Here is a 25,082-nt window from a genome sequence, read left to right on the forward strand (position 1 = left end):
CCACTTGTCTGATATAATTATTCACGTGTTAGGCCAGTCCGGACTAACCCTATTTCAAGTGGACACCGTGTTGAAATATTCCTTGAGTGATTGTTGCTCCAAGAGGTTTATACACGATAGAGATTGAATAGGTTGTGATCAAACGAAAAGATTGTGGTGTATTTGGGTACCGTCGCCTTTTCAATTGGTATCAGAGCAGGAAAACACGAAAATATATAACAATCTATGTTTGGTGTGATCTAACCTATAAAGTTTTGAATCAAATGATAATTGATTCGGTTAACGTACCTCCAGGGTTTGATGGTTCAAACTATCTACGGTGGAAAATGTCTATGCAGTCTTTTCTTCAAGCTCATGACTTTAAAACTTAGGTTTTAGTTATTGATGAGTATGTACACCAAAAAGTACCGGTCGACAACTCAACCGCTGAGTTTAGACTAAAGGAATTGAAAGAATTTAGTAATGAAGAAAAATTGCTTTTGAAGCAAAATTCTTATGGATTAAACGCCATTATACGTGCTGTAACTCGAGACCTCCATTATCATGTAACCAAGTGTAAAACATCAAAGGAGGCTTGGGATATTCTTAATATCATATTTGAAGGGAATGCCTCTGAAAAAGAATCTAGGCTTCTAACCCTATCTTCTAGATGGGAAAATCTTCGTATGGATGAAGACGATACCTTTGATGAGTTTGATGAAAAACTTTCTGAAATAGTCAATCACTCTTATGCTTTAGGAAAAACTATTTCAGATAAATATATTGTGTGTAAAATTCTAAGGTCTTTACCACCAAGATACGAATCTAAAAAGCATGCCATCATGGAAGCTAATGATCTTTCCACACTATCTAGAAGCGCTCTAGTTGGTAAATTAAAGATCTTTGACCTTGAATATCAATTCAAGAATGAAGAGGGTATTACCCTTAAAGCTGTAACTAAGACTTGTTCTTTGGATACAAAAACTGAGAATTGTAGTGTCGATACAACCGAACGACAATTTAGAAAGTTATTAATACAAAAGAAAATGAATTCTTCTCCTTCTCAAAAATCACAGAAGTGTGTAGAGAATAAAGAGCAAAATAATTCTGATAGCTCTAATTATTCCAAGGATCAAGAGAACAACACTTTTCATGCAACTACTGATTGCACACCTGAAAAGGATTCTGAAGTAACTTTAGAATCAAAGGCACTTGAATGTGATAAACTTTGTAAAGAGAATGAAAGTCTTAAAAGTTAACTTGATATCCTATATAAGGATATAGAACGTGTAAGCAATGGTCAAACTTATCTTGAAGTCTTGGAAGAATACATAAAACAAATTGAAAAAGGTGATGATCGAGCAACCCCAGAGTCAAAGACACTCAACTGTGATCTTCGTGAAGAAAATGAAAGATTGAGAAGGGAACTTGATGAATTAGAGAACGATATAGAGATTATTGGTGCTGGTAATTACCCTGAATGCATGAGATGTTACAGAGAACAAATCGAAGAAAGTCATGATCGAGAAAGAAAATTACATACGGAGCAGGAGAATCTGAAGAACACTAAGGTAAGTAATTCTACCGAATCTGAAATAGATTATAAAGTTCAAATTGATAAACTTAAGGTTGATCTAGATAATGCTCTCGAAAAATTAAAAATGTTGGAGAAAGAGAATATGAGTCTAAAAACAGACTTGAAAAAGTTCGATAGTAGCACAAAACAACTTGACTCAATATTGGATTCAGGTGGAGTTCCTCGTGACATGCGAGGATTGGGCTACAAAGGTAAACAAACTCTGAATACTAAACAGGAAACAAAGTTTGTAAAACCTAAAGACTATGCTAAAGAAATTGCTTCAAAAGTTACCACAAAAGATTGCTCTTCCATAAAAGAAAAATCTGTAGCACCTTCATCTTCAGCAAAAGACGGAAAACGTAAAATACGTCAAACTCCAATGAAAGGAAATCCACAACAAGGTAACACTAAACCCCATGGTTCGTATGTTACTAAGCATTGCTCTTATTGTGGAAATAAAGGACACTTGGAAAGAGGATGCAAATTCCGTAAGAGGAATGAAAAATCCATAGATGCACGTGTTTCCGCAAAATTGGCTGAACTCAATAATGCTTTCGTGCTAAATCAGGACATCATTGTCCTAAAAATGAACAAAAGAATTATTGTAATGATAGTTCAAAGTTTGCTTATCAGGCTTCTACAAAGTTTTCTCAGAATCGCTCAAACTACAAAAGGAGAGATAACTTTGTAAAGACCAGATCTGATGTTCCAAATTGGAGAAAGGCTAACTCTCAGATTTTTTAACATTTCAGCTACCCTAATGTTTCCTCAAGAGATTCATCTTGGATTTCAGGAAGAAATAATAGGAAGAAAAAAGATGCTCCTGCAAAACCCATTTCTGAATGGAGTCTAAAGTCTTCTCTAATGACAACCAGGATGGTATCAAAAGATAGTCACAATGATGACACTCGAATGATAAGTTTCAATACTCATGACATTCAGAATATTGTGTTAAACGTTCTTGTACAAATGAATGTATCTCCGTGTTGTCATCGTTATATGAGATAGGTCTCATAATCAATTACCTTTTTATGATTTTGTGACTTTTGATTTAGCGGATTTCATATATAACTTGTTGGGTTCCTTAATCAAATAATCATAAAAGGATGATGACAATTAATCCCATATGTGAGTCACGATTATACTATTATCAATTTATTTCTCATAAGTTGTGTATATAGCATACACATGAGTCTTTGGTATTAGCTTATTACTATTGGCACATAATAGTTAAAACCATTTCAACCTTTCTCTGGTAAAGGTTGCTTTTGCTGTTCTCATGTCTTTGCGAAAGGATGAGAAGAACAATGAGGAAAAGAGGATGCGGAAATTTGAGGTAACAAATTTGTTAGTTAATCATTTTCCTGTTTAAGAAAAGCATGATTTTATTGCATATATTTTTCTTTTGCTTAAAAAAATTTCGTTACAATTAATGTTTATTCCATGATGTGTGTGATTCAATTGGTTCCGGTTAAGAAAAACTATTGTTATCTTGATTTATTGTGTGGTATCAATTGTTTAGGCTTACAAAATTTCGGTACAATTGATGTTGTGTGCCACTCAATTGGTTCCGGTTAAGAAAAACTATTGTTATCTTGCTTTTGTATGGTATCAATTGTTTAGGCTTACAAAATTTCGGTGCAATTGCGGTGCTATAAATGTCTATTTTTTTTCAATTGCTTCTGGTTGAGGTAAATGATTATGCAAGTTGATTTATGTTGGTTTGTATGAATTATTTATGGCTTAACGAAATAAAAGGTGTATGGGATGAGTTGTTTAGTCCAATTCGATTCCGGATAAGAGAAACTAAGTTAATTCTGATCTTAGTTAGACTTATCGAAGTGAGGTTTCAGTTATTCAAGCCTAATCGAATGCCTTAACAAGAAATGCTAGTTAACTAACCTAGTACTTGTCTTGTTTAAAATTGAAAGGTCTAAGTTTATGGATAATTAGAACCTGATGAGAAAAATAGAGTTATCTTTATTTTGGTCTTATCGAATAAGCGATTATTTTTGTACAATCGGTTTAGCAAAGGAAATAATATGCTTAGTTGTTTTTGGTTTGCTAAACTAAAGTGGAAAAATTGTATCGGAAAATTGTTTCTTTGGTAACATATCAAAATAAAACTACTTGTAGTTTCAGTTTTGATATTGGTTATCAGAACATGGTGTGTGGAACCCTCGTGCTCAACTCTACAGGTTGCAAGTCTATTATGAGATTTGTAAGATTCTTTTCGTGTTGTCTTTTATTTTTCGTCTATTTGTCATTTTTGTGACAAAAAGGGGGAGAAATATATGGAGTAAACAAGTGATACTGGCATTGATTTTATATTAATTGGTATCGCTAAGGAAAACAACATTGGTGCTTGAACGTTTATCTAAACGAAAGAGTGAAAGCACATACTAAGGGGGAGTAACATATCATATTACGTGGTATAACAAAGACGTGTGGATTAAAAATCTACCTATCTTACCTTTAGGGGGAGTAGTATAGCTTTGTTATTATAATGTCAACAACGGCATTTATGGTTTGAATATCTCCAGGTTTTTGTGCTATTGAAATGTGAATGTAACGTATGTAGAATGAGTTATTTTTGTAATTTTTTTCTCCATATGTAATAGAGTTTTTCACTAAATTGACAAAGGGGGAGATTGTTAAAGCACTGCTCGGTTGAACCCACCAAGCGTTGGTACATCAAGATTGGTTGTCATATTTAGTTCCAAAACTCGAGTCGTTATTATGTAAACTACTGTCAACTTCGATAGATTAAACTAGAAATGATAAAAGTATTGTGCTCCAGTTACTCACAAAGATCTAAAGATGGATTGAAGACAACAAAGACATCTTCCTTCAGCTTGAGGTTAGTAACTATGACTTGACTTCTTCCATATCTATCTTGTGTCTTTCAAATCTTTTATATCGAAAATATAACATGCAAAATTATATTCTTATGAGAAAATTGTCAAGGAATTTATCAACATAATCCATTGAATGCTATTGTGATTATGTATGGGTATGAGGTGAGGATTTCATCCTAGGAAACAATGTTTACATGTGTTCTAAGGAAGTAAGTTCATAAACTTGTTTGTGAACCAAAAAGGAAATTGACAGGTGTTATTGGTTTTGTTATTCATTGCATATCTTATGAGAAACCAATATGTGTGATTGAGTATAACCGCTCACAACTTGTTTGTGTTCTTGGTAGAACTATTCACAAAGGCCTGACTTATGTATTGGTATGACTTTTATTAGTGAAACCGATCTTAAGTAATCACCTGAGATGGTATGATTGAGTTTGTGTTGTGTCTGACCAAATTTGGGTAAAGGGGAACCGATCCTAGTAAGAGGTGTAGTACATCGCAAAGGGGAATCGATCCTTGTAAGAGGTGCAAAAGGGGAAGATATCTTATGCACATGTGCAACAAGTTTTGTTATTGGGGGAAGAGATCCTATGCACATGTGCAACAAGTTTTGTTATTGGGGGAAGAGATCCTATGCACATGTGCAGCACGATTTTATCTATAGGGAACCGATCCTCTAGACATGTGCACCAAATTACAAGTTAGATACCATATATATATAAACCTATTTTGGAAATATATTGCATATCTTGAGAATATTTTTGGTTTTGGAAATTCCTTGGTGTCCAAACTTCCTTGACTATAAATACTTGAAGTTTGCATTTCTAGCAAACTAATCATTCGTGACAGCAAACTTCCTCGGTTGTGTTGTTACTAGTGTAGCCGCCTATTCGGAGAGGAGAGTAACCTAATTAGGCGAAATCTCTTATGGCCGCTCAGTTTAAAGTCTTCTTTGGGATTGACAAGCTCTAGCGTGTATCGTTGGTGGGAAACTAGAAGATTGCATTGTTAATTCAGTTTTCGATTATTGATTTGTTTGACTAACGGTTGTTGAATCTTTGATTGCACCTAGTTTGTTTATTCTTGAGAACCTTCTCTTCTGATATAAGGCTCACTCAAACTAGATCAAAGATCAACGTTTCTACGGATTTAAGTCTTTCTAGATCCGTAAGATAGATTCATTAATTTTCCATTGTTAACAGACTCCGTTCTGTGCGAAAAATCAATAAGAAATCAAGTTTGTTTTTGCAGATTATTACTTTGAAGATTAAATCGAAGATTGAAGACTTTCAAGATTTGAAGACTTCTGTTCTTGTGTTTTGATTTTTGGTGTAACTTTCTGTGACTTGATTTTCGGGGATCAAAGAGGTTGTTTATTTTCAATAAACATAACCCTTTTTAAGATCAACAAGTAGTTTGTGATTCTATCATAAACCTTGCAATCAAGACTGATTATTTCGGTGATCATTGTCTTGTTTGATCTTGTAATAGAGGAACTTTGGATCTGGTAACATGTCTTAAAAATTGGAGAATCCTTAACTACACTTATATCATATATTTCGGTATTGTGATTAAAAAGTGAGTTTTGTTACCAAACAGTTTATCCTTTACTGTTTGGAATACGATCCAAAGGAATTCTGTCTTGAGAGATTGAACCATTAAGAAGATAGATTACGTTTAAGTCCTAAAGAGAACTCTTGTTCTTCTAGGATATCTAATATCAAATATCTATTGAGAACTTCGGTTCTGCTAGATATTATCAAAACAAATATCTATAGAGAACTTCGGTTATGCTAGATATTGTCAAAAAAAGAATACTACTGAAGCTGAGTAACTAGGATTTAAGTTTACTTAGTAGTGTCTACACAAATTTGCAGGTTTACTTTTTGTAGCGTCTTAATTCATTGAGTGTTCAAATCTGGACTAGGTCCCGGAGTTTTCCTATAAGCTTGTAGTTTTCCTCGTTAACAAAATTCTGGTGTGTGTGCTTACTTTATTTCCACATTATAATTAAAGTAATTACACTTGTACGTTAACTAGGCACTTGATATTTATCTTATAAGGTTTCGATTATCAAGTGAACACTTTATTGTAGTATTGTCTCGATTTCATATCCATAGACGATCACACAAAGTGTATTGGATTTCTCCACTTGTCTGATATAATTATTCACGTGTTAGGCCATTCCGGACTAACCCTATTTCAAGTGGACAGTATGTTGAAATATTCCTTGAGTGATTGTTGCTCCAAGAGGTTTATACACGGTAGAGATTGAATAGGTTGTGATCAAACGAAAGATTGTGGTGTATTTGGGTACCCTCGCCTTTTCAAGTAGGAGACTTGAAAATTTGACAGCTGCAATGATGACTCTGTAAGAGAAAATTTAATTAGTGATACGTTCTAGTAAAGAAGATTTTAACTCTCAATTGTAATGGTGACTCCGTAAGAGAAGATTAGTAATGGCGAGTGTACTTACTTTGCAGGTAGAGCTTGATGGTAGTTTGTTTAAAGAGATTGTTGATGAATCGACCATCGCTTGTGAAACTTGAACCGTGATTGCTCTTTCTAGAACGAAAACGGTTACAGACTCATTAATCCCATTTAATTGACGGTTATAGAACGAAAACGGTTCCATCTTTCTATTTCTTTGTTTTACTTCTCGGCTATTCCCAAAAGAACTTCCAAAACCACTGAACTACATTATTTTGTTTCATCCTCTAAACCAAATTCGTTCAATTATTCAAACCCAGAGAAGAATGGGTCCTCGAAAACGTCCTGAAAAACCTAAACCTAATCCTGGAGGGACTGTTGTTGATGGTGCTAATTCCAAATCAAAAGCATCTATTGAACAAGATGATGATGAGGAAATAACAGAGTTGATAGGTAAGTTATGTCTATGTTTATTGAAGCATTCTTAGGGTTTATCCCATAACAGAAAACACAAATTGAAACTTGCATGTTTATTGTTTGTACTAGGTAAAAGGAAAATTTGAATTTGCAATTTAGTGAATTTGAAATTAAAATTTAATGAATTGAAATTCCAATTAAGTTTCAGTGTACAATTAAATCTGAATACAATGCCGGTTTATATTGCATGCAAGTTGTTGGAATGTCGTTATTAGAATACCGACATAGAATCCCTCTAAATTTCAACGACGGCACCACTGCCGGCAGTATCGATATGTTCACTAGCCATGCCGGTTTTGATTACCTTATTTTGTTAAATCGCTGTAGACAATTCCCATATTACCGACATAGAATTTGATTTACAGACAATGCCGTTATTAAAATACCGGCATGGAATCATTTTAGATTACAATGCCGAACAACTGCCGACAGTATCATTATGTTCACCGTCCATGCCGATTTTGATTTCCTTATTTTGTTAAATCTCTGTAGAAATTTCCCATAGTACCGACATTGTATATTAGTACTTTTTCAACACCGGCACCACTACTGGCGTTGATTATATGTTTTCCATCAATGTCGGTTTTCTGTATACAACTCAGTGTACATATTGTACGTATGTCCAGAGCATCACAAATGGAGAAAGGAAAGGGAAAATCTGTTGATGAAGGAAAACCTAAGTCTTCTCGGCCTCGACGTAGTCGAACTGATCCGGAACGTGGTAAGATCGTCATTCGGGAGAATGTCCCCGGGGGTGACACAAGCAGCAATGGTGAGTGGGAGGATTTTGTACCTCCTTATCCAGCCCGAGCAGGTGGCTCATCCTCACATGGCTTAGGACAACCTAAAGTTCAAGCCGGTGAGAAAAAAAGAAAAGGAACCACCAAATCACCTCTCCAAAACATATGACATGATTCCAGAACGCAATGATGGAAATCAGTGGGGTCAGCCGAGAGATCCGAAACTCTTATTTGATTCTATATCTATAAACTTATAAAAGTTTACATACTAATGGAAAAATATGACAATAGCGTCCGCGACTAGGAAAATTGGGAAACTGGTTTAAGTGCAAGAACAAGAAAGGAGAGGTGCTGATCCAGGCAGAAATGAAGAATCTCGAGGAAAAGATAGACAAAATTGAAGATCCAAGTGCAAAGGACTTGTGGAAGGAAACAAAGAAGAGGGTTCAAAAGAAACAAGGACCGAGTGATTTAGGATGTTTGATAATTTTTCTTTTATGGTGTTATTAGTTATGTCTTTGAACAATCTAGTGTGAGTTTATGTTTGTTTGTGTGTCTTGCTAAAATTTGAAGATCTTTGTTTCATTTATTTTCGGTTTGGAACATCTTAACTTTACATATGGTTTGTTAAAAATCTAGTCTTTGCTTATGTTATTTTGTGTGTCTTGCAAAACTTTGGAGATGTTGATTTCATTTGTTTTTGGCTTAGAACATATTATATTGGTTAATCTATGTAAAACATTGCAATTTTTATGTTTTTTTTTTCAGAACCGGCATGGTCGAAATTGTAACAACAATGCCGGTAAACTAATTTCTTTCTAGACCAAGGGAATTTAGAATTCCGGCATGGATACGCATTTCTAGAAAATGCCGATACTCTTTGTTTTCCTGACACATAAGTGATCTGTGTATATTTCTCTCTTTTCTCTCTTTTAGATTTGAAAAAATTTAAATGTGAAGCTAACAAAACAACTATCACGGACAGGAAATGGTGAAGAAGCATCATTAAGTCCTAGGTTACGCATCATTACTTATGGTGATATTCCGGCATAAAAGAAAAAAGACTTTCTAAGCCGGAATCAATTCCCGGCATTGTAAAGTTTGAATTAAATCATGTCGGCACGTCCATACCATATGGTTTAATGATTACAATTCAAACTTCCAGAAAAACAAAAGGTTGCGTAGCAGTGAACCACACATTTCCAAATTACTCTTCATCACTTTCTAATTTATGAATAGGAATTTCTCACTTGTCTGGGTTAACTGATAGCTTCAATGCATCCCACAATTGGTGGTTCTCCTTATACAATTTCATCAATTCCTCCGAGTGATTGGGGACTATATCCTTGTTTTTAGTCAACGAACAAACCGATGGAAATGAAAAAATTTCCTTGAGCTTCAGAATAATGAAATGATTCCCGTTCACGAACGCCAAGACAACTCTTCTATTCTTAAGAGATCCTTCGCACTTTTTCCACTTTAGCGTATAAGTTGTTTGTTCGGTGGGGGAAAATAATGAACAACACAGTTAAATGTATCCGCCACAAGATGCCCACAAACCGGCATTTTCATCCAATATTCAGTAGGAAGGAACTTCATCTCGTGCTCTGGTCATAACACCCGAGCATGTAAACTATCAAACCCTTCGTGATCATCTACCAATTGTTCATAACATCTCTTATTTTTCATAAGTTGTTCGGCCATCCTCTTTCTAGCGTATCGGCATGGTGTCATCCCTTTACTAACCGCCGTCTCAAATATTCCTAATTGTTTGGTCACGACATGATAGCCACAATTTCCATCTCCATCGACATCATCCGTATATACAATATACTCGCGAATAGGCCTTCACAGGAAACCGGCAGAACCGTGCCGAAACCGTGCTGTACCGACTGCCCCACGGCCGGTGACGGTATCTAAATACATAACCAGCTATCCCTCGGCTCGGTGCACGGTATGAGTAAAGAAGCCGGCTGAGCCGAGCCAATTACAACCGAAGCAATCCTAGCCGTTCGTTGTAGATATATATTCCTTACCCTAACATATCTCTCCCGTAGACTCTCATTCTCACTCGAGCATCGACCTCTTCTTCTTCCCTCTTGAAACACTTCTTCTAAAACCCTACAGGCAGCCACCAATACCGCAGTTACCATGCATCTTCTTCGTTATTTCTTCTTCTTTTTCCTTTTTTTAATTACTTATTCTTCTTCTTCCTCCTTTTGATTCTACAGTAGTGGTACCTGCAACACCACCGTCACTGGCCAACACCACCATCACTAGCCTACACCACCAGCAATACCACCTTCTACACCACCATTACCAGCACCACCACCTTTAAAGGTTGAAGATTGATCTATATTTCATAGGGTTTGTTTCATTTCAAGATTAAATTGAATTTTAGGGTTCTTACAAAAATTGGGTTTCTTAAATTGTGTTAAGGAAGCTAATCTCTTTATGTGCAATTAGTTCCCCCTCCTCACATATATCTTAATTGTAAGCTTGTAAGTTGTGACACTTACATCTAAATTTGAACCCCTATTTTTTTTCTTCAATTGAAACCCTATATTTGTTTTTTCTTAATTTGTTGATGTTGATAGCAGCTGCTGGATTAATGTTGGTGATCATGTATGATTATTAAGAAAAAAATTGTTGTTATTCCTTTGAAATGAATCAATTGATACTGTATAAAGAAAATCAGTGGTGTAGAATCGGTAAAAGCCGCCGGAAAAACCGAGACAGACCGATCTGACTGGGAGCGGTTTAAAACTGAGCCGAGGATGATCGGCTTGGTGGCGGTTACAAATTCCAAAACCGACCTATGGTCGGCTTGGTGGCCGGTTTTGGCCAAAACCCGGGCCGACCGACCGATGTGCAGGCCTACTCGCGAATAACCTCGGGAAGTTGTTGTACATAAGACTCTATTTTGGTATGGTAATGTCTCTAAGTCTTACCTATTTTGGAATCCTTAAACATCTTCATATTACCAACTTTTAGCTTAAGTATATCCAATCCATCCTCTGCAATCTCTACATTTCCAATGTCTTCAGTATGTGATGGGAGTCCGTACTTCCTTGGCCTACCCCTTCGTTTTTTAAAAGAGACTACATCACCATCGTGTTGTTGATGACTAGGCATTGGTCGCTTACCTTTGATAATACTTATCTTTGGCGTGACTTTGGAATTTTCAGCTTGATGTACTTGACTTGATGTAGTTTCCTTATTCGGCCCTTCATTTTTGATATGCAAAGACGCCCCTTCAACTATGGGTGTGACTTCGGAATGCTCACCTTGTTCAATCATTGTTGGTACCTTCCTAGTCCTATCCATTTTTTTGTAACCTCCGCTAAATCGACTCTAGGTGTGGCATCCGCTTCCTCGGCTTTTTGTTCTTGTTCAACCGATGCGGGTACCTTCGTTGTCCTACCCCTTTTTTTTGGAATCGGCACTTCATCGGCTTGTGGTGTTGATACGGAATCCGTCATTTGTTCTTGACTTGATAGCGGTAACTTCTTCGGCCTACCCCTTTTCTTTGGAACCGGTACTTCATCTACTTGTGGTGTGGATACGGAATTCCCCGTTTTTTGTTGACTTGATGACGGTTCCTTCCTCGGCCTACCCCTTTTCTTTGGAACCGGCGCTTCCGCGAACCTTGCTTCCGAAAGCTCACATCCGGTTGGGTCTCGTTTCTTACTTGCCTCGTCTTCACATTCGCGTTGACTCATTGCTTTCAATTATTTCCTTTGTTTTCTCCTTGTCGTTTTAGTTTGTGGTATACCGGGCGAATATCCCTTTGTTGGATCTTCACTTTGTGATATCCATGGGCGTGTAATTAGACTTAGTTGGCTCAATAATACTTGTCGGATAGCCGAGTTGCCACGTGAGTAAGCTTCATATAATTCCTTTGCTTCGTTTTTATCCCATTGTGATTGTCCGGGAGCTTCCGTAGGGGGAGGGTCGAAAGATAGTTGCTTCCAAAACGGATCAATAACCTCAATAAGTATCACTTCTTCATACTTCACAATCATATGACGACACAGAATCCCCAACGAAGACATGTCGGGACAAATACACACATCACCAGTTTATCTCCTTTTCTATTTGTTTAATCATATGTTTTATTGCCCAATGCGAGACGTTGGATTCTACTCCTTGGAGAAAATTACCATATCGAAAATCTGATGTCATCCTTTCCATTGAGATTTTCTCAAAAGCCTTCTTGATCCTATCGATATCATCCTTAAAGTATTGCTCCATTTCCTCGGTGATCATAACCACGTTTCTTTGACCGGACTGGATGAGATCTTTAAATCTCCCACGAGCGGACTCCGCTATACTAGTTGCTTCATTCCCGTAGTGTCTATACCGATTTGTCCATGCACGCACAAATTTTTCCTTGAACTTATCCAACAATTTATCCCGACAATATGAGACGACACTTGATTATCCGGGAACAATAATTTCAATTGTCGTAATGCCCAATCATAATTGTAATCCCTCTCATTTTCCATTAAACACCAAGCCAATGTGAATGATACCTTATCCGATGTTTGCCCTACGATGTTGAACAACGACATGTTGTATTTGTTTGTCTTGTAGGTGCAATCCATCATAAGAACACCACAACATGTATGAGCTAATAGTGAAAGCAAAGGATGCGCAATGAATATTTGAAGAGGTTTGTTGTCCGGTCCTCTTTTAATGATACGCGTATAGTTGTGATCACAAACTATCTTCTTAAATTCTTGCATAACGGTCCTCCCTTCCCATTCCACCCTTCTAATGGTTGCTTGTGCGCTATAAATTGTACTTAGAGAAGAAACGTTCATATCATCCTTTTCCTTGAAGCCTCTGAGAATCACTCTTGGTTTGATATATGCTTTGGTAATTGTCTTTACATCATCTAATTCATGAGGTTTTAGCTTCGCAACTAGGGAGTGACCAACAAAATCTTTCGGATCCCGGTGGTTATGACGGCCAAACCACACCGTACAATCTCATTCCTTTTCTTTGTCTCTTAAATGGAATACAAGCTTAAAGGGACAATTATCCTTCCTCGTACGAGTCTTGTATACCCCATTAGTCTTCTTTGGATATACATAACCCTTTCTCTTATGACTATCCTTCTTCTTGTATTGCTCACTTCTCTCGCAAACCATCTCAAAACGATTATCTGAACATTGGGTATTCCACCAACACACACATGTTCTTAAGAGCCATCTCTTTGGCCCAAGCAATTGCTTCCTCTGGAGATTTTGTTCCCTACATAAGGACAACAATGGGAGATTATAAGGTTCATTACAAGCAATCCCCACATAAAGTTCTAAAAACTAGGTGAAAAGTACTGTTTGGTAACATACCAGAGGAGTTTTATAGTATTCGGACGTATCCGGACCAAGCGGTTTGGAATTTGTTGGATCAATAATGTATGTCACAATCTAAGGAATGAATGAAAAGAAAATTGAATTAGTTCCAAATAAAATTAAATTACTATGTCGGGTACTAGTTCCGACATGCTCGACGACAGCTCCGGCATATTAATCTCAAAACAACCAAAGCCGGAAACCGGTGCCGGCATTCTCGAATAATGTTCAGGAATTACGGAACTGCACTTGAAAAAGAGGACCTTATTTTAAACAGTACCGGCATTGTATTTTCTTGAAGATAAATGCCGGAAATGAAATTGCCGGCATGCTCATTAACAAGTTTCGTCGCCGGAACCAAAAGCAGGCACGGTCAATATTTAAAAACCACGCCGGTATATTACTACCAAAATCACTAACTTCTGGATGTTTTTCTTGTGGTACCGGTATGCTCTTTTTATAAGGTTCAAAGCCAGAATGTAGTACCGGCGTGCTCGATAATTTATATACCACGCCGGTATTGAAGTTCAAAATTCTGTAACTCCTGGATGTTTTTATTGGGGTACCGACATGGTAAATTTAGGAATGAACCATGCCGGCGGAATATTCAATAGAATATTCGGTGGTAGGTAAAAAGTTAACTGCGCGCCGGCATGGAATTTTTGGTTGAAGACTACGCCGGTAAATGTTTCAAAATGGGGGATATTGTTAGCCGGAACGGAAATAATATGAATACTATGCCGGTATTGATGGTGCCGGCATGGTAGTCATACTATTCTATGCCTGCACAGAGCTATTTCAGAGAAATAATTGGCGGATTCAAAAAAAATAATCAAATTTTCGACCTTTTAGCAGCATTGCCTGTGTATTGGGGATGCTTGTATGTTGAACTGGTTTACTTTGTTGGGTTGGTTCTTCAAAAAATAATTCATGCTCACAAAAATCATGATCCAAGGGTGTTGGTTCTTCATGTAATTCCAATTTTGAGTTGTTATCATTAACCGAAGATTGAAGATATGCTTCTTGTTGTAGTTGAGCTAAAGATTCAGCAGCTGCAATTTTCTCCTCACAATCATCTTCTATGTTCACAAAAAAAATTCCCTCTCAATTTTCCCCCCTCCTTCTACTCTCACCTCACTCACACAAATTCAAATAAAAATACACACTAATCATTTATCAAAAATCTTAAGATTTTACTAATTATTATTAACCACTAAACCTGATTAGTGAGGGGTAGATTAGGAATTAAAAGAATTAATTAGATAAGGGGTGACCCTGATTTGATATTTGGATCCAGTTTTTGTCCTTTTCCTCTATTTCCCAATTAATTTTGATATCCCCGATCGCGCGTTTTAAAGAAACCAAAAATAATTTACATGGATATGTATATAATAACATCTCAATTACAAATATGGGTGGACATAGTGAAACCATCTAAAATATCCATATGCAAGGTTCAATTGAATAACCATGTCTTTGCCTATATAATAATCTGATTAGTAGGTCTACTCAAATTATGACACAATCTGTTATTTCGTTCCTTCCACGTGCTTCACAAAATGGCAAATGACAAATATCCCTACCGACGTGTTTTAACTTCTTCTTATTTTTCTTGATTTCCATTCCCCCAGGACTTTTTTTTGTTACTTTTCTTGTTGGAATACTTGGATGATGAAACAAATTTTTGATCACGGTATTCATTTAAACTTACTAAGCAAATTTTAGGTTACAGGTGGATATTACGTATATTTGGAGTCCCACGAGAGTAATGTCAAAAGTTTCTTTATTCACCGAACAGATTCCAATTCGGGCGTTAGATTCTGGGTCACATAATATAATGAAAAATCCTCAAGAATGTCGTGATGCTATTACTATAAGAAAGTCAGAGAGTAGAACAAATTTGAATCACTTTAGATGATGGGTCACGGTGGTTGATTGTAGGTTACATATCGGATCTCAAAACTAATTTGAAACACATAATAAATTTTGAATCACAAAAAGTAGTTTTTAGGTTATTTGACTGTATAGGGGTTCGCGGTGCAGACTTAAGATTACTCATTTTGGATCGCGAGATAAATTTTGGATCATACGAATAACAATTTACCAATGAGCAAAGCATTGACTCTTTAGAAAATTCTTTGGTCAAAATGATGTCATTTGATTCACTTAGCAACAATTTGGTTGTTTTAAATCTACCCCGTTTGCATCTAAGATCTCAAAATTTTGATAATACTTTTTGCCTATACGTACGTGGGTAAACTACAACGTGATTTTTGGTTGAATAACCAACATAGAGACCAATAAAACAAAAATTTTGACCTGAAATTGACCACAGACGACCGTGTTTTCATCAAGAAAAGCCAAACCTGAGCTATTTTTTCTCCTAGTTGATAGGGTTGGTTGGAGTATAAATACCGTTTTTCTCACATGGATCCAATATGCACATGCTAAAGTCCCTCGGCTAAATCCTGCTCAATATCAATCCGAATCCCAAAGTAATAGAAATCTCTCGAATCTAGCAGCAGCCTGAACAAGTATGAACCTCAAATCTATTGCGTCTGTAACAATAAAACACTCAAGAAAGATGTTAGAATAAAAAGATTAATTTCTGGAAGGTAAATATACACTTAATTGGACTGTAAACAGAGGACAGAGTCACGTGTTCAACACGCTGTCCTTAACACGATATTTGACCGGTACGCCTCAAGAATGAGTGATGCCTATACCCTGTGGTCAAGTTCGTATCCAGGATAAAACTGTCCGTTGCAAGCACTGTTAGCACTACAGTACTTGCCCACTCTTACGACCTCAACAGGGATTGCGCACGGAATGAAAAATAAAGGACCACACAGGGGGAGAAGACGAAAAGAAGAGGATAGTAGCTCTTCTGGACACAAAACGAAATGAGAGAAAGTGATCGCTTTATATAGGGGAGAATAGAGAGAGAGGTCTCATAAACGCGCATTAAAACAATTTCAATTAATTCAGATTTTTTCCAACGGTTTTAAACGTTCATGCATCATTTAATATCGATTTGAAGCGTTCATGCGTCATTATGTTTGATATAAAACATTCATGCAAATTTAAGTTTGATATAAAAACGTTCATGCAAATTTAAGTTTGATATAAAACGTTCATGCAAATTAATGTTCATGCATAAACATAATGTTGCCCAAAGAATTATTTTGTTTCAAATATTAATTCGATAATTCAAAAGAAATTTTGCCAAAAAATATAAGTCTTGACCCGAACCGCCCGCCCGGACGGCGGCGGCGTACGTGCTTCGGTGCGAAGCACCGTGCGTGTGTGAAAATGTGCGACTGCACCAACTAGCCCATTGCCTAAGTCCTCTCCTTCGCACAAAAGTGCTAATGACCCAAGGGCCACTCTAATATCAAAAAATTCAATACTTATGAAGAGGTATCATCTTTAGTTTTCCCTATGTGGGACTAAAGGTTCATTCACAAATACTGAAAATGAGCTAGTGTCCTTAGTGATCAATAGATCCTAAGTTCCAATCCCACCAAGACCAAAAAACCAAACTATTGTATAAATTCATTTTCTCTAACAATCCCCCACATGAATGAAATACCGATAAAAAATCAGAAAACGGAAAGCGAGAAATACCACTTAGGCAAGAGGTGTGCATGAGGTCTTGAACCTTTTCTTAGTGAGAAATTGCCGGAACTACTTGATGAACATTGAACCCGATGTCTTAAACTACCATCGTTTGGTGTAATCCGCGATAATAACCACATGTGATATCTCTCAAGGTGCTGTCGAGTTCGTGCCGTTGTGTCCTTTTTGGCCCTGGACAAATCCCGTTTCTCCGAATGCTCTAGAGAATCAGCTATTTTCTCATAGGAAGCGACCCACTTCCACATTCAGATAAGTTAGTTCTATCAAGAGTGTTTACTGATACACCCCACTTCAATCTAAAATTGAAACTATAGAACTCATTAAGAGTTAATAGAAAGTCATCCTCACATGCAGTCACACTATCACGTCTACACCATAGGGAAGGGGCAGAGAATGAATTTTCTGATAGTGTTTACCTTGACCCGCCACAAATTAGTTTCTCATTCGAAACCTTGATCTTGGGATCTCCAGTCAGCAAGGTTGAGTATCCTTCATGGCAAGTTTATTTAATGAGCCTAAGCCTCATCCCCTTAGATGCATTACTAACTATCTCCTTGGACAAACCTTTCGTCAAAGGGTCCGCGATATTCTCCTTGGACTTAACCCAATCAATGGAAATAACGCCTTTTGAGATTAGTTGTTTTAGGGTATCGTGTTTTCTCTTTATATGTATAGACTTCCCATTATAGTAGCTGTTTTTAGCTTTAGCTATGGCAGCTTGATTATCACAATGTATAGATATTGCCGGCACAGGCCTATGCCAGAGAGGAATGTCTTCTAAAAAGCATCTTAGCCAAGCGGCTTCCTCTCTTGCTTTATCTAGCGCAATAAACTCAGATTCCATAGTGGATCGAGCTATGCAGGTCTGTTTGGAACTCTTCCAAGAAACAGCCCCACATGATAGAGTGAAAACATATCCACTCGTAGACTTAGACTCCTCTGAGTCTGATATCCAGTTTGCATCACAACATCCCTCAAGGACGGTAGGATACGTTTCATAATTCAAACAAAAGGTCAACGTGTATTTCAAATACCTCATCACTCTAAAAATTGCATCCCAGTGTTCCTTCCCTGGATTACAAGTATACCTACTTAACTTACTCACAGCATAAGCAATGTCTGGCCTAGTACAGTTCATCAAGTACATCAGACTTTCTATAACTCGTGAGTATTCAAGTTGTGATACTCCATTACCTCTGTTCTTTTTGAGTTTACAACAAGGATCATACAGAGTATAAGCAGGTTTACAATCAAAATGATTGAATTTTCTAAGCACAAATTCAACATAGTGAGATTGACTAAGACTATAACCGTTAGAATTTCTCCTAATTTTCATCCCTAAGATTACATCTGCAGGGCCGAAGTCTTTCATGTCAAAGTTCTCATTCAGCATGTTCTTAGTGGAATTAATTACATCCATGTTTGTACCAAGTATAAGCATATCATCAACATACAAGCATACAATCACACATGCATCATTTACAAGCTTAGTATATACACACTTTTCAGATTCATTGATTCTAAAACCACTAGAAAACATTACATGATCAAATTTTTCATGCCATTGTTTAGGTGCTTGTTTCAATCCATACAAAGATTTTTTCAGTTTACAAACTTTGTTTTCACAACCTTTCACTACAAAGCCCTCAGGTTGTTCCATGTAAATTTCTTCATCTAATTCACCATGTAGAAAAGCTGTCTTTACATCCATTTGATGTATTTCTAGGTTATGAACCGCGGCTATAGCAATTAACATCCTAATGGAAGTAATTCTCGTAACGGGTGAGTAAGTATCAAAGAAATATACACCTTCCTTTTGTTTGTAGCCTTTGACTACTAACCTAGCCTTGTATTTTTGAATAGTTCCATCTATGTTACGTTTCCTCCTGAAGATCCATTTACATCCTATAGCCTTACACCCTGGAGGTAAATCTACTATATCCCATGTATCATTTTCTTTGATGGATTCCATTTCACTAATAGAAGACTCTTTCCACCATGGAGCTTCAGAAGAAGTCATGGCTTCTCTATAAGTCTGAATATCAGACTCTGCTAGTGTTATGAAGTCAGGTCCAAAAGAGGTTTTGGTTCTAGCCCTTTTACTCCTCCTAAGATCAAATTCTACTTCATCTTCCTCTAAAGGTAAAGTATGACTGGTTGAAGGGACATCTAGGGGATCAACACCTCTCTTAAGAGAGTCAGATTTTAAAGGAAAAACATTTTAAAAAAACACAGCATCCCTAGACTCCATAATAGTATTTACACCAATTTCAGAAACATCAGAATTCACAACCATAAATCTATATGCAGGTGTATGTTCAGGATACCCTATGAAGACACAATCAACAGTTTTGGATCCTATCTTGGTTGCTTTAGGTTTAGGGATATGAACCTTAGCCAAACACCCCCACACTTTAAAGTATGCTAAAGAAGGTTGTCTACCTTTCCACAATTCGTATGGAGTTTTATCTGATCCTTTAAAAGGTACTCTGTTCAGGATATAGCAGGTTGAGAGGACAGCTCCCCCCCACAAGTTCGAAGGTAATCCTGAACTAATTAACATGGAATTCACCATCTCCTTAAGGGTGCGGTTCTTACGTTCAGCTACTCCATTCGACTGAGGTGAATAAGGAGGGGCAACCTCGTATATTATGCCATGTTCTACACAGAAGTCTCCTATAGGAGTTATGTACTCGCCACCACGGTTAGACCTAATGGTTTTAATGGTAGTATTCAATTGGTTTTCAACTTCTAGTTTATACCTCTTAAATGCTTCTAAGGCATCATCCTTACCTCTAAGAAAATATATATGACAATACATAGTACAGTCGTCTATAAAAGTAACAAACCATTTCTTGCCACCTCTAGTTTGAATTGATTTCATGTCAACTAGGTCTGAGTGGATTAATTCTAAGAGTTTAGAATTTCTATGAACATTTTTGCTAAAAGGTTTTCTAGCATACTTTGATTCTACACATATTTCACATTTGTGTTCCTTTTCCAAACTAAATTTGAGTATGCAGCCCACATTGGCTAGTTTAAGCATTGACTTATAATTTACATGTCCAAGTCTACCATGCCAAACGTTCAAAGACTCACAAACATAAGCAGAAGAATCATTATTATTCATTACAGCAGAGTTTACATTAAGCTTATACATACCCTCAGTCTTATAACCCTGCCCCACATAATCCTTACCCTTAGTTACAACACATTTCCCAGATTCTATTACAATTTTAAAACCCTTATCATCTAAAACAGCACAAGAAACAAGATTTTTGCAGATGTCCGGAACATGAAGAACTTCATTCAAAGTGAGAGTCTTGCCAGAAGTGAGCTTGAGCCCAACTTTGCCTTTTCCTACAACCGCAGCTGCAGATGAGTTACCCATATAGAGTTTCTATCCTTCCCCTACCTTATTGTAGTAGGTGGACATTTTTTTGTCCCAACAGACATGTTTGGTAGCCCCAGAGTCTACCCACCAGTCTCTCACATTTGTTACCAAATTTACTTCAGACACCGTGCCAGAAAATTCATCTTTGTTGTTTTCAACCAAATTAGCATTATTTTTCTTTTTAAGGTCCTTACAGTTTCTACAGTGAACCGCCATATGGCCAGGATTTCCGCAAGCATAGCAATCACCCTTAATTTTATTAATGCTAGATTTAGGTTTCTGAAACATACCTTTCTTTCCTGGAGGTTTCTTGGAGTTGTTTCGGTTCTTATCAGCATTGGAACCTTTGTGTTCAGTCACATGAGCTTTGTAAGACATGTCCCTTGAAGAAGATACATTTTTGTCCTTGGAGCACAACAATTCTTCAACTTGAATTTTCTTACCCAGTTCAACCATAGTAACTTCAGCAGTTTCATGTCTCAGTTTCTTCTTGTACTCGGACCAGGAAGTAGGCAATTTCTCGATAGCAGTAGACACTTGAAAAGTTTCATCAATCACCATACCTTTCGCAAGAATTTCATTCATAATTTGCTGGAGTTCAAGGAATTGATCAACCAAAGATTTGTCATTCACCATCTTATACTCATAAATCCTAGGTACCAAGAATTTCTTACTTCCGGCAGTTTCAGCTTGGTATTTCGCCTCCAAAGCATCCCATAAATCAAAAGCAGAAAAGTTTTCTTTAGCATTGTAAAAATCATACAAAGTATCCTCCAAGCAATTCAGAATATGATTTTTAGACATGTAATTGTTCCTCTTCCATTCTTCTAAAGAAGACTCACGACCAACATCATTCAGCGATTCATCAAAAGGTTTCAGAACATAGGAATCCAACTCATGGTAACTTAGAAAGAATAACATTTTTGACTGCCACCTCTTAAAGTCTTTTCCAGAAAACTTTGCAGGCCTTTCAACATCTTTCTTACCCATTGTGACAAACATAAAACAGAAATATCGTGTTAAGATTGTTGCGTCTGTAACAATAAAACCCTCAAGAAAGATGTTAGAAAGATGTTAGAATAAAAAGATTAATTTCTGGAAGGTAAATAAACACTCAATTGGACTGCAAACATAGGACAGAGTCACGTGCTCAACACGCTGTCCTTAACACGATATTTGACCGGTACGCCTAAAGAATGAGTGATGCCTATACCCTGTGGTCAAGTTCGTATCCAGGATAAAACTGCTCGTTGCAAGCACTGTTAGCACTACAGTACTTTCCCACTCTTACGACCTCAACAGCGATTGCGCAAGGAATGAAAAATAAAGGACCACACAGGGGGAGAAGACGAAAAGAAGAGGATAGTAGCTCTTCTGGCACAAAACGAAATGAGAGAAAGTGATCGCTTTATATAGGGGAGAATAGAGAGAGGTCTCATAAACGCGCATTAAAACAATTTCAATTAATTCAGATTTTTTCCAACGGTTTTAAACGTTCATGCATCATTTAATATCGATTTGAAACGTTCATGCGTCATTATGTTTGATATAAAACGTTCATGCAAATTTAAGTTTGATATAAAAACGTTCATGCAAATTTAAGTTTGATATAAGATGTTCATGCAAATTAATGTTCATGCATAAACATAATGTTTCCCAAAGAATTATTTTGTTTCAAATATTAATTCGATAATTCAAAAGAAATTTTGCCAAAAAATATAAGTCTTGACCCGGACGATGGCGGCGTGCTTCGGTGCGAAGCACCGCGCGTGTGTGAAAATGTGCGATTGCACCAACTAGCCCATTGCCTAAGTCATCTCCCTCGCACAAAAGTGCTAATGACCCAAGGACCACTCTAATATCAAAAAATTCAATACTTATGGAGAGGTATCATCTTTAGTTTTCCCTATGTGGGAGCTAGTGTCCTTAGTGACCAATAGATCCTAAGTTCCAATCCCACCAAAACCAAAAAACCAAACTATTGTATAAATTCATTTTCTCTAACAAAATCTCTATGTTATTTGTTTTCTGATATATTTATCTTATGCCTATTTTTCTTTTGCTGCCATCTTCTAATGTTTTGTTATTTATATTCATAAACCCTAGCTGTCGATTTTGCTTTTGCTACTAAGATTTTTTAATGCCGCTTGTTCTGCTGATCTTGCATGCATATGTATGTCTGGTCTGGCTCCTTGTGATGCATATTTGCATGCCATGTAAAGACGCAAACCATACTAGTATAGCATATAGGTGTTGAATCTTGATAAGGATTAATCCAATCGGACAGTTTTTCAGATAGAAATGGCGGCAAGGAAAATAATGCGAGAGCTGATAGACAGACGCAATTTAGGTATAGCGTTCTTCGTTGGATATGCTCCTATGTTTTTCTATACCGAAGAAAGATGGAAAAGATATCAAGGCATAATACTGAGGCCCCGAAGGCCGTTAAGGTATATTATTTGTTCTGTAAATTCTTCTCTTCCTAATAACGTGTGAACACGTAAATCACAAATGCATTTATATGTTCACAAACAATGTTCGCACTCTAGGTATAGACTCGCACTGATAATACAATGGCATTGATTCCTTGGCTCCAAATCTTCGGGTTTATCATAGCCTCATCTAATAACATCGCGAGGGGAGTTTACGTAGGGGAAGATAAAGAAAACGAAGCATAAAAGTAAAACTCATGGAGCGTTAGACAAATATAAAGTGCTGAAATGTAAATAAGACTGGGATTTACGTGGTTCAACACTAAGGCCTACATCCACGGGGTTGTTGTTTCACTATATACTTGATAGTTACAAAGATAGTCGAGTGACTTTGGGGTTTACATAGGTCTGTATATTGTAAAGGACTAACTTACACTCACAATCTTTCTCTCTCTTTCTCTTCCTCAATTTTTCGATCCCCTCACTCTTGGTGGAGAGGGGGTATTTATAGGGTTAGAGTGTGGGACCCATCTCTGAGGGCCGTTGGAACCTTATCTTCTTGTGTTTTGTGTCCATCACGCGGGGGTCTTTGTTCATTACTTCATCACGCAGAGTCGTCCTCGTTCGTTCCACGGGTTGATCGACACGTATGCTGCTCAGAGTGTTTAATGCGGGTAGTTGAGGCGCCTGCTCGTGTCAGGCAAGTGTCTTCTGCCCCTGTCACATCCATGTCAGTTCACCTTCTCTCCACCGTTGATCTTGGCTTCTTTTGGGGATGAGATAAAGTAACTCTTCGGGAGTTATTTGGTGCTCCGCAGTACATCGTGTTACCGGTACATCTTTTTAACTTCTGCCCTTAGATTTGTTCGGGCAAAGATCCAACGTCGGCGGGATGGGCATCTTGGCTGTGGGCGCGTGTCATCATGCTTTGATGACTTTGTCCGCATGCTCTCCACGTATGTTCCTATATACACGTGTTTGATGATGAAATATGTGCACACATAACGAATGACCCGCATGATGAATATTGTTCTCTTAAGTGTTCTGCTGTGTTTGTTTAGGAATTCAACAAGAACTTGGACAAACATCTTGCTGAGCACCGTAGAGTTGTTGATGAATTATCTGAGGCTGTCGATGAATTAGTTGAGGTTTGGTCATTACAAACACAAAACCTCGTCATATGACACCCTCTGCATGTTCTTTTTATATTGACTAGCTAGCATTTGCTCTTTTTATACAGCTGGTGAAATCGAAAAACATCAGCAAGAACAGCACCCATTCTCCTGCACCACCGAAGAACAACAACTCCTCTTCTCCTGAACTGTCGAAGAACAGCAGCTCCCCTTCTTCTGAATCGTCGAATACCAGAAGCAGCAATAACACCCCTCCTTCCCTTAATCTTTCCAAAAACAGCAGCTCCCATTCTCCTGAACCCTTGAACAACAACGACACCAGCAGCTCCCGTTCTCCTGCACAGTCAGAGACAAACAGCAGTGACAACTCCCCTTCTCCTAATCTGTCAAAGGACAGCAGCACTGAGACGACGAACAAAAAAAACATGAACAGCTCCCCATCTCCTGCACCGTCCAAGACCGGCAGCAATGACAACTCCCATTCTCCTAATCTGCCTCCAAAGGACAGCAGCTCTCATTCTACTGAACCCTGGAAAAACAACAACAGCAGCAGCTCCTCTTCAATGTTGTATAATTACATAGTCTATAAGTGGAATTTCAGGTGAGGGGAATTTTTGATTTACAAAATTTCAGTAATATGCGATTCGATTAGTTTTCCATTTGGAAACTTGACCGAATTTCTCATGTATAGAGAGATTTTAAAAGCATGGTATAAAACATATGAACTGAAGATATTGTCATGTCTTGCCCCATCATAAAGTTTGCAGCTGCACTACTGCCAGTCTACTGGGGAGGATCCCATCCATGAGAACCAAGGTTCCAGTTCAGGATGGTCCTGTGTCACGCAATTATGCGACTCTCGTGCACATATGGCTGTCTTTGATTTTGCCAAGTACTCACGTCTGATATGAATGTAAAACTACTCTCGATCATCTTTTAAATCTTAATTTCACTTGGAATGAACTGAAATAGTATTGGTTTCTCGACCACAAATTGTTAAGGAATGTGACAATGAAACAACAAACAAAGATGACCTCTTTTTTTTTTTTTTTTTTTTT

At 37.3% G+C, this 25,082-nt stretch overlaps 1 protein-coding gene across 1 annotated transcript; it reads left to right on the plus strand.

Moving 5' to 3' along the window:
- Positions 1 to 1,025: 1,025 nt before the first annotated feature.
- Positions 1,026 to 24,629, plus strand: LOC113340531 (dentin sialophosphoprotein-like). The gene is made up of 7 exons (XM_026585665.1): positions 1,026 to 1,169; positions 1,257 to 1,959; positions 2,127 to 2,202; positions 2,311 to 2,437; positions 2,820 to 2,894; positions 23,953 to 24,039; positions 24,132 to 24,629. The coding sequence occupies exons 1-7, from the start codon at positions 1,026 to 1,028 to the stop codon at positions 24,627 to 24,629; spliced, it is 1,710 nt and encodes a 569-aa protein (XP_026441450.1).
- Positions 24,630 to 25,082: the final 453 nt, after the last annotated feature.

Source organism: Papaver somniferum, unplaced genomic scaffold (genome assembly GCF_003573695.1).
Source record: "Papaver somniferum cultivar HN1 unplaced genomic scaffold, ASM357369v1 unplaced-scaffold_22, whole genome shotgun sequence".
Taxonomy (NCBI): Eukaryota; Viridiplantae; Streptophyta; class Magnoliopsida; order Ranunculales; family Papaveraceae; genus Papaver; species Papaver somniferum.

Coding starts and splice junctions, on each gene's coding strand:
- LOC113340531 (XM_026585665.1), top strand. CDS start 1,026: ATGAATTCTTCTCCTTCTCAAAAATCACAGAAGTGTGTAGAGAATAAA. Junction 2,203..2,310: donor GCTTATCAGGCTTCTACAAA/GTTTTCTCAGAA, acceptor TTAACATTTCAG/CTACCCTAATGTTTCCTCAA. Junction 2,895..23,952: donor AGAGGATGCGGAAATTTGAG/GTAACAAATTTG, acceptor GTGTTTGTTTAG/GAATTCAACAAGAACTTGGA.